Here is a 10,646-nt window from a genome sequence, read left to right as displayed (position 1 = left end):
GATACTGAGGAGAGCCATGATACTGAGGACAGTCATGATGCTGAGGACAGCCATGATACTGAGGACAGTCATGATACTGAGGAGAGCCATGATACTGAGGACAGTCATGATGCTGAGGACAGCCATGATACTGAGGACAGTCATGATGCTGAGGACAGCCATGATACTGAGGACAGTCATGATACTGAGGACAGCCATGATACTGAGGACAGTCATGATGCTGAGGACAGTCATGATGCTGAAGACAGTCATGATGCTGAGGACACTGAGGACAGCCATGATGCTGAGGACAGTCATGATGCTGAGGACAGCCATGATACTGAGGACAGCCATGATACTGAGGACAGCCTTGATACTGAGGACAGTCATGATGCTGAGGACAGCCATGATACTGAGGACAGTCATGATACTGAGGACAGCCATGATACTGAGGACAGTCATGATGCTGAGGACAGTCATGATACTGAGGACAGCCATGATACTGAGGACAGTCATGATGCTGAGGACAGCCATGATACTGAGGACAGTCATGATGCTGAGGACAGTCATGATGCTGAAGACAGTCATGATGCTGAGGACACTGAGGACAGCCATGATGCTGAGGACAGTCATGATGCTGAGGACAGCCATGATACTGAGGACAGCCATGATACTGAGGACAGTCATGATGCTGAGGACAGCCATGATGCTGAGGACAGTCATGATACTGAGGACAGCCATGATACTGAGGACAGCCATGATACTGAGGACAGCCATGATACTGAGGACAGCCATGATACTGAGGACAGCCATGATACTGAGGACAGCCATGATACTGAGGACAGCCATGATACTGAGGTGGCCTCGGTGGCAGTGAGGAGACTCTCCTGGTGGAAGAGCTTAAAGAAGCACACAGTTTATTTTGGCTCAAACAACTTTAATCGATTGAATTTGGCCTCTATGGAGCTCTGGACTCCTGCTGTGATTCCTCTCTGTAGCTCTATGCCACTTTCTGCACACAATGAAAATAAAGGGGAACGTGCACACGGAACATTATACCACTTGGTTTCCCCCAAACAGATGTGGTGCTGCTCCGTCACCTCATCTGTGACGTAGACCCGACTTCACCAACACACAGTCATTTAACATGACTTCATTTTCTCTGCTCTGTGTTGCTCTGTGTTGCTCTGTGGAGGTTCTTCCTCCCTGCGTGGCTCCTCTTCATCCGGCTTCTCCCACACAAACTCCACTGGGCTGTGCTGCATCTTGGAGAGGAAGACGCTGTCAAAGAGTCGACTCTGCTCCTCGCTGAACAGGTTCTTCCAGTCTCCAATCTGACCTACAAGGTGCAAAAACAAACATTGGGAGAAGACTCCAGGATATAGTTTCATGTAAAGCCGAACAAATTAGTTCTAAATTAAATGAAGAATTATTTTATCAACACAATTGTGATTTTGAATTCATGTATTTAGTGAAAGTGTTGAATTAAAGTAACAATGTGGATATTTACTGCAGGAGCTCCAAAACATTAGAAATGTGTAGATATGGAATAGTTCCAGACAAATGCAATTAATCCAGGATCCATGGTGGTGCAGTGGTTCGCACTCTGCACTCACAGCTGGAGGGCTTCAGTACCGGCCCAGTGGTGCAGTGGTTCACACTCACAGCTGGAGGGCTTCAGTACCGGCCCAGTGGTGCAGTGGTTCACACTCACAGCTGGAGGGCTTCAGTACCGGCCCAGTGGTGCAGTGGTTCACACTCACAGCTGGAGGGCTTCAGTACTGTTCCAGGACCTTCCATGTTCTCCCCATGTGTGCGTGGGTCCAAAAACATGGAGTGACATTCATTGGTGGCCCTAAATTAAAGTGTGTGTGTGTGTGTGTGTGTGTGTGTGTGTGTGTGTGTGTGTGTGTGTGTGTGTGTGTGTGTGTGTGTGTGTGTGTGTGTGTGTGTGTGTGTGTGTGTGTGTGTGTGTGTGTGTGTGTGTGTGTGTGTGTGTGTGGGTGGGTGGTTTTAGTTTCTCTAGCATGCTCTGGATGTTTGGTTTCTTTCTTGAGGGTCCTGAGTGACGAACCTTTCCTCATGAAGGAACCTTTGCTCTGGTCCATTATTTCTGGAGGAACCAGGGTGTAGTTGATCATCTTGTTGTCTTTCATGCTTTTGAAGCTACAGTGTTTCACACAGTTATTGATGTCTTCCTCCTCCAGGGGGCGCTGTAGGAACAAGCTCACTCTCTTTATAGTGCCATGTGGGTCCTGGGAGCAAGAAGGAGACAAAAGAGAAACTCAAAGTCTTTGACAAAAGGACCTGATGGATCATGTTACCAGACCATCATGTATGAGCCTCTTCCTGGAGCGTCCATGTCCCCTCTGGGGTGAGAGGCACCGCTTCAATAAGAGAAGTGACAAAGCTCAACGTTTCCACACTGTCAACTTCCACTTTGGGTCACAAACCCACAATTGGGGAACAACATGAAGAAGAACCTCTTAAGACATTGTTTGCTTTCAGAATTGCTTTTGGACAAACAGTGATAAAGAACATTTCCACTTTACCAGCAACATGTCCTCATAGCTGACGTGAAGCAGATTGTGCAGCGCGGCGGTCCCGGTCCAGCCGGTAAAGTGATCGAACCATGAGCCAAAGTGCACTGAGACAACAAACACAGCAGCACATCAACGTGTTCACATCCCAGTCGGGGCTTTAAAATGTAATTGAATAAATATGGTCAGTAACAGTAATACCCACGTGTGCCCTCCAGGAATCCAACTAGGAACTGTGGAAAGGAACCAGCGCTGGGCAGAAAGTTTGCCATTTTATGGAAGTGGTAAAACGACACCAGCACATCTTTGGGGTTTCTGCTGACATAGATGACCTGAGAGGACAAGGACAGGAATAACTAGGACACTCGCTGCCATCAGGAGGCTCCAATCAAACTATTGGTTTCAAACCCTCCAGAAAGACTTCCCATGGTCCCAAAACACAAACCAACAGTTTTGCTCTCACTTTATTGATCCTTGTACATTTGGTGAGCGACAGAGAGACAAAGCAGGTTTCAAACTAATGTCTCCTGTCAGGCCTGGACTGGCTGATCTGGAGGACAGGGACAGTCCCCGTGGGACGCCTTTCTGTCTCAGCACCAGCTTGATCACACTGTTTCTGCTGTTCCAGGGCCTGATAGTGTTAGAAGAAAGTTCATCCATCCCTCCATCCATTCATCCATCCATCCCTCCATCCATTCATCCATCCATCCCTCCATCCATCCCTCCATCCATCCCTCCATCCATCCATCCATCCCTCCATCCACCCATCCCTCCATCCACCCATCCCTACATCCATCCACCCATCCCTCCATCCATCCATCCACCTATCCCTCCATCCATCCACCCATCCATCCATCCATCCATCCACCTATCCCTCCATCCATCCACCCATCCCTCCATCCATCCATCCATCCATCCCTCCCTCCCTCCCTCCATCCATCCATCCATCCATCCATCCCTCCATCCACCCATCCCCCATCCATCCATCCCTCCATCCATCCATCCCTCCATCCACCCATCCCTACATCCATCCACCCATCCCTCCATCCATCCATCCCTCCCTCCATCCATCCCTCCATCCATCCATCCATCCCTCCATCCACCCATCCCTCCATCCACCCATCCCTACATCCATCCACCCATCCCTCCCTCCCTCCCTCCCTCCCTCCCTCCCTCCCTCCATCCATCTTCTCCCTCTTATCTGTTCCCGGGTGGTGGTGGTGTCAGTCTGAGCACCGTCACCCAGATCACATTGCGCCATTAAGAACCTTCCTGCAGGTGGAGAGCCCACAGGACGGTGGAGAGTCCACAGGAAGGTGGAGAGCCCACAGGAAGGTGGAGAGCCCACAGGAAGGTGGAGAGCCCACAGGAAGGTGGAGAGTCCACAGGACGGTGGAGAGCCCACAGGAAGGTGGAGAGCCCTCAGGAAGGTGGAGAGCCCACAGGAAGGTGGAGAGTCCACAGGACGGTGGAGAGCCCACAGGAAGGTGGAGAGCCCTCAGGAAGGTGGAGAGCCCACAGGAAGGTGGAGAGCCCACAGGAAGGTGGAGAGCCCACAGGAAGGTGGAGAGCCCACAGGAAGGTGGCGCCCGGCGTGGGACATGAACCCTCTACCCTGAGACTGAGAGTCTCCTGCTCTACCAGCTGAGCTGGACGGGGGACATGAACCCTCTACTCTGAGATGGGACATGAACCCTCTACCTTGAGATGGGACATGAACCCTCTACCCTGAGACTGAGAGTCTCCTGCTCTACCACCTGAGCTGGATGGGGGACATGAACCCTCTACTCTGAGATGGGACATGAACCCTCTACCCTGAGACTGAGAGTCTCCTGCTCTACCACCTGAGCTGGACGGGGGACATGAACCCTCTACTCTGAGATGGGACATGAACCCTCTACCCTGAGACTGAGAGTCTCCTGCTCTACCAGCTGAGCTGGACGGGGACGTTATAAGAAAGTTCATTTTTTAATTTCATATTATGAATCTAATATTTTATGTTTTAGTTTAATTTTTAAGGTTTGGATTTCTGTCAACACTTATTTGAAATATAGATTCTGAAACTATAAAAAAGCAGAGATGTATGTATACTGCTGGTGAACTTGTGTTGAACTACATTTTAATTATGAAGCAACTCTTACTTGCAATGAAATGGAAATATTTTCAAAACACACCCGGAATGACAAGGCTTTACAGAATGATCAGTATGGACATGATTTTAATAGGTGGTGATGTAAAGCGGGTCTGAGGGATGAAACTCCAGGGCTGCTGACCCAAAGGGTCCTTGGTCCTTGAATGACTTTGGAAAATGTGAAATATTTAGCTATTATATTTTCACTTGCTGTTCCTGATGTATTCAGTGACTAGAAGATGCACCCCAACATTTGGACTCAGACCTCAGGGATGCAGCCTTTATAGAGCGAGCTTATCACAGCAATGCTGTTGGAGGGTTTGTGAACTAAAACTGACACAAGTCTGGGTCAGTTGACAAATGAAGAATTAGTTTCCTCGTGATGCATTATCTCATACGGAACCAAAATCAGCTTGTAAAGAGAAGTTTGATCCCTGTCTGACGGAGAACCGACCGTCCTGACCTTCACCTCTACCTGGGAGAAGCAGAAGTCCTTCAGAACGATAATGCTCACGTGTTGAAGTAACAGCTACTTCCTCCTGTCTTTTTATTGTTTCATTGTCCCAGCGACAAAATCAGTGTGGAGCTGAAGCAGCAGTAATCTGACCTTAGCTTTGGAGTCCTGGATGGCGGTGCGAAGCAGGTGATACGGCAAGTGTGTGGTGATGAGGCGAGGTGCAGTGGACGAGGCCTCCAGCACTGCAGCACAGTAGTACTGCTCCAGCCAAGGAGCTCGGGTCCAGTTGGGGACCGTCTGACACAAGTGAGGGTCTCCTCTGCTGCAGACCACAGTCACGATCTCCTGCATCCATGTGGTTCCTGAAGAGGAAAATACAAAACATCTCAAATCCACTCCGATTCAGAAACGAGTCATCAGGGAAATAGCAGACAGACACATTATCTTACCTGACTTCGGATAAGAAGCAATGACAATGTCTGTGTCCTGGAATTTAAATGTGACTGCCCGTTGTAAGGAGTCCTGTGTGTGCAGGTGTCCAGGAAAAGAAATGCCATGAAACGTCTCTGTGACATCCAACCTGGCCATATCAAACTCCCACTCCGTCAACGTCTCTTTAACCACCTTATGAAACCTCTACTTTTCTTTAGATGGGTTTTTAATGAAGCTTTGCTCCACCTCGCTCTCCCTCTCGGCTCTTTCTAAGCTGCTTCTGTCTCCGTGAGCAGGACCAAGTAAAGACTGCCTGCAACATGAGCCAGAAAGAGGAAGGAACCTCTCAGTGACGCGGAACTCTTTCCCTCAAAGCAGACAGTGGGTGGAACCTGCAGCACAACCAGATGGACGTCTGTGATGGAAACAACACATAATGTTGCAATGGAGACGTGCAAAGGCGTCTCCAGCCTGAAAAAAAAAAGCCAAACTGACTGGAAAATACAGGGGGAAATGTAATCTAGTATAATATAATAATATAATAATATAATATAGCACCTCTTCTAAATGGCTGCTCTACAGGCCACTGATGGGCCCTAAAGCTACCCGAGGTGAAATACAGGGACTCTGGCCTCTTGAATCCCTTCAAATACTCACATCAGCACCATGACCTGTAATAACACAAATGTGTTCCTGAAGAATATGTAAGTAGTGTTTTGTAAATCTATCAACATGGATTTTAATGCCATTGACACATGACATATTTTGAAGTGATTGTGGATATCAGGGTTGTTTTTTACTGGGAGTGAGCAGCACAGACAGAATTAATGAGGAATACTTCAGCGGCGCAGCTCATGTTGGACATCTGTTGTATTTGAAAACTTTCTCTGCGACTGAAGTTATTTGGTACACATTTTCAAGATGACAATGGTGCCAGTCTTTCTGTCTCCGGTCCTACAAGATAGCTCGAGCTTTGCTTTAGAGCCCAGTACCTATCTCCAGTATCTCCATTCTCCAAGTTGTTTCTGCACCAAAACCACAGAGCATCACAACTGACCAGTACAACTGTACAATTCCACCTGTGAAATTTCAATAAAGAAAATTTGAAAAAAAAGATTATTTAAATGACTGGGACGTCACTGAGCTTTGGAGAATTTTGACAAAGACAAAGTTACTCATTTTATGAATACAATTGCAGTGATCTAATTCGACCGCTCATGCCGATACCTTCATTGTCAGTTATTAGTTATATTGCTGCACACATACACATGCATGCATATGTTGGTAGTTATGGTTGGTTATTAGTGTTAAATTACTTTATGTAATAGATTACTGAAAGTAATCCCTGGAAGTAATTTATGAAAAATTTACATTATCAATGGAAGTAAATGGCCATTTACTCATTAACAACTCCTAAAGTAATTGAGTAATTACCTAAAAGTTAAGAAATTATCAAAAATTATTTGATAATGAAAAATTATTAATTTGATTAAATTTGTTATTTATTCATCAATAATAAAAGGAGGGGGGGCACCACCAGATAAACTGGAAATAGCTAATACCAAAATATCAGTCTTGTTTGTAAAAAGTTTATTTAAGTTAGTTAATATTTCTGAGTAAAAATATAACAATGTTAAATAAAAGGGAAGGTGTGAGATCCGAGCACAGACTGTTACAAACCAGTGAATTGTCAACAATAAATACACAATAAATACACAATAATCACCAAGAATCGTTCAATTCAGCTAACAGGTGTTTATTAATAAAATGTATTAATTCATAAATAATTCTGGAATCATCTCATAAATCAACACATTCAAATATCAAATGACATAAAACACTGATTAGATAATCTATTAAACAGCAAACACTATGTACAAAGAGTGTGTGTGTGTGTGTGTGTGTGTGTGTGTGGGGTCTAGAGTTATGAGTGTGAGTGGGTGTAATGACCCCGAATGTCCACCAGGTGGAGGCAGGCGTCGGGTTCAGTGTGGTGACCGTGGCGACCGTGGCGACCACTAGGGGCGTGCGGCGGAGCGCGCAATGACTTGATGCGTCCACCAGGTGGACGTCAAGAAGAATTGCGATGACCCACGCGACCACCAGAGGCGTTGGTCTCCAGAATCCCCCTAAAAAAGGGAAAAGGAAAGAGAAGTAGTCCAAACTGTGTCCTGCTCGTCCAGCGGGCTGACGTTGGTTCTGTCCCTTGGACCTACTTGGTGCTCTCTTTACCGTCCCGAGGCAGCAGAGACGTGTGTCCCTCTCGGTGGCTGGGATGAGAAGCAGGGGACAGTTGGTAGGAAAGGAGTTTCACCAAGTTGACTTCTGGACCCCTGTGGTGTCGGGTCGGGTTCGACCATCCCCATTGGTTGCCAACCTGGGGGGGGTGGAGACTTCCTGGGGTCTTTGCCCCCCTCCCTGCTGTTTTATGTCCTGTTCATTGTTCCTGGTGTTTCTCCTCCGTCAGAGAAACTGCTGGAGGAGTTCAATAGAGTGCTGCACTTAGAATATTGTTTTCCACAACATGACATGAAATGAACTAATGAGACAAACAGGTGCTGCAGTATTTCCAGGAGACACACTGCAAAGAAAAGTATTGCACACATTATTCTGCTTTGTCCGGTAGTCAGGAGTTACAATATTGAGGGGAAAAGGCATGTACAAGTTTGTCCTGACAAGCTGAATTGTCCAGACTTTACAGAGCAGCTGTCTGTTCGAATCATTTCAGATTCCAGGCTGCAGTTTTGGCCTTTACCAAACGGATAAAACATCCTGAACTGAGACCTCAAGAGCAGCAGAGTTTAATGTGTAGGAAAAAGCTCCTCATAAAAAGTTACTAATACTAATTGGTGCAGTATTACATATCATTGGAATACTTGATTAGTCACGTTTACAACAAGGGATCACTTGTAAGGATCGTGCTCGGGTAGAATGAGCAACACAGCTAAATGTGTGGGTAGCACCTTAAAAGAAAAGTGCCAAAATCCCCTGCAATATTCGTCTGTTGGTATTCACCCAGGCAGGTGTGTACCAGCCACAGGTGTGTACCAGCCACAGGTGTGTACCAGCCACAGGTGTGTACCAGCCACAGGTGTGTACCAGCCACAGGTGTGTACCAGCCACAGGTGTGTACCAGCCACAGGTGTGTACCAGCCACAGGTGTGTGGATCTTCCACACGCTACTGAGGTCTATGACCGTGTAAAATGAATAAAGTGAAAAAATTGCCAATATGTTTTGCTTTTTTCCTTCTTGCTGTGGGAGAGTGCGACTCCACGGACAATATTCTATTATAGTCAGTTTGACAGGAGAATGAATATTGTTGGAGGGTGCTATCCACACATGTAGCTGCGCTGCTCATTTCATGAATGCATGATCCTTACAGGTGACATCTTGTTGTAAAGGTGACTAATCAGGCTTTCCAACAATATATAATATAAAACCAATTAGTATTAATAAATGGGAGAAAGAATTCATAGAAACAATGTTCCCAAACTTTTTTTGAGGGATTTATTAACAATAAATTGAAAGGTTGCAAATGATGTTATTACATAGTCGGGGTTTGTTTATTTCCTTCCAGCCAATTGTTTCAGTTTAAATCTTCACTCCTTCCACTGATTGGCTGACAGCAGATGTGTTTGTTCAGAACATTCTCTGGAGAGCTTTAGCTGGGTTGAACCTGAAAGACCTTCCACTTGCAATGTTTCTAGGAAACTGTTAATCAAGTTCGTGGGGTCAATCGGAGAAAAGTTTACTGGAGTTATGTCCAAAATGTGTAATTCCATGACAATATGGTGATCTCACTGTTTGTTCAGAGTACTTCAAGAAGGATCTCTTCAATTCAATAATGAGAGACTGTGACTAGTTTGAGTATGAGGTGAACACAAGGCTAGAATTCATCTGTCCTCCCCCGTCGACCGCCCAGCTCTGAGAAATATCAAGTTATAGAGCAGGAAGCCAGGCACGAGAAAAAAACGATTTAATCTCTTCTGGCATGACTCAGTGTTTCTCTCAGCCGTGGAGGAGAGCGAAATAATAGATATTATAAATACCTGGAAAAGCAAGACGTCACTTGACTGTGACGGTAGTCTCAAAGGTTATGGAGTTAATTCTTCATCCTCACATCTGCAATCTGTCATTCTAATCTGATAAATTCCCCAAAGAAAAGAAAACTGCAACAGTCATCCCACTTTATGAAACTGGAGACAGACACCGATTCTACAAGGACAGGCCCGTTTCTCTACTGACACAAGTTTCCAAACTCCTAGACAAGCTGTTCACTCACAGATTGGACACATTTACTGATAAACAAAGTGCCGTCTGAAAGACAATCTGGATTCACCTCACAAAGATCCACCTCAGGGACCTTATTAGAACCAATAGAAGAAATCAGCGGTTCCATAGACAAAAAGAAACGGGCAGTAGGAGTGTTCAGAGACAAACACGGCATTCAACACAATCAGGGCGGTTCTGGATGAAAGGTTATCTGGGGGATTTTCAGTCTTCATGCTTTGACATGGTTTGTGGTGTCCCCCAGGGACAGTGTTGGGACCTAAACTAGGTTTTATTAGATTCATTCTAAATCCACCAACTTCTGCAGGTTTAATGTGGATAACTGTTACAGTCATCAAAGAGAAGAAGTACTTATGCAGTAATACGTTACTTCCCATCTGGCCTGAACTACCTTGTGATTAATCCTGAAACCTGAATTTAAATGAGCTGCTAACTTTCATAAACTTTTCTGCAAATCACATTTGATTTGCAAACATAAGCTCTGAACAATGATGTGGAGTTCAAAACATAGTCGGTGAACAGTCAATATCAGGGCTGTCCCCATCGGACGGTAGATATGGGATCAGGGCTGTCCCCATCGGACGGTAGATATGGGATCAGGGCTGTCCCCATTCGGATGGTAGATATGGATCAGGGCTGTCCCATCGGACGGTAGTATGGGATCAGGGCTGTCCCCATCGGACGGTAGATATGGGATCAGGGCTGTCCCCATCGGACGGTAGATATGGGATCAGGGCTGTCCCCATCGGATGGTAGATATGGGATCAGGGCTGTCCCCATCGGATGGTAGATATGGGATCAGGGCTGTCCCCCATC

At 46.1% G+C, this 10,646-nt stretch overlaps 1 protein-coding gene across 1 annotated transcript; it reads right to left on the bottom strand.

Moving 5' to 3' along the window:
• Window positions 1–903: 903 nt before the first annotated feature.
• sult5a1 (sulfotransferase family 5A, member 1) lies at window positions 904–5,861 on the bottom strand. The gene is made up of 6 exons (XM_080490020.1): window positions 5,557–5,861; window positions 5,258–5,469; window positions 2,725–2,851; window positions 2,532–2,626; window positions 2,054–2,234; window positions 904–1,318 (listed from the first exon to the last, which is right to left on the bottom strand). The coding sequence occupies exons 1-6, from the start codon at window positions 5,693–5,695 to the stop codon at window positions 1,122–1,124; spliced, it is 951 nt and encodes a 316-aa protein (XP_080346146.1). The 5' UTR covers window positions 5,696–5,861; the 3' UTR covers window positions 904–1,121.
• Window positions 5,862–10,646: the final 4,785 nt, after the last annotated feature.

Source organism: Lipophrys pholis, assembly GCF_963383615.2.
Source record: "Lipophrys pholis genome assembly, chromosome: 20".
NCBI classification, from domain to species: domain Eukaryota; kingdom Metazoa; phylum Chordata; class Actinopteri; order Blenniiformes; family Blenniidae; genus Lipophrys; species Lipophrys pholis.
The sequence above is the reverse complement of the archived record's forward strand: the minus strand, read 5'-3'. Positions and strand labels throughout refer to the sequence as shown.

Excerpts from the sequence above, each read along its gene's own strand:
- sult5a1 (XM_080490020.1), bottom strand. The coding sequence starts at position 5,695 with ATGGCCAGGTTGGATGTCACAGAGACGTTTCATGGCATTTCTTTTCCT. Across the intron at positions 2,852-5,257 it reads TCCAGGACTCCAAAGCTAAG|GTCATCTATGTCAGCAGAAA; the intron begins GTCAGATTACTG and ends TTGTCCTCTCAG. Across the intron at positions 2,627-2,724 it reads TGGATTCCTGGAGGGCACAC|TGCACTTTGGCTCATGGTTC; the intron begins GTGGGTATTACT and ends TTGTTGTCTCAG.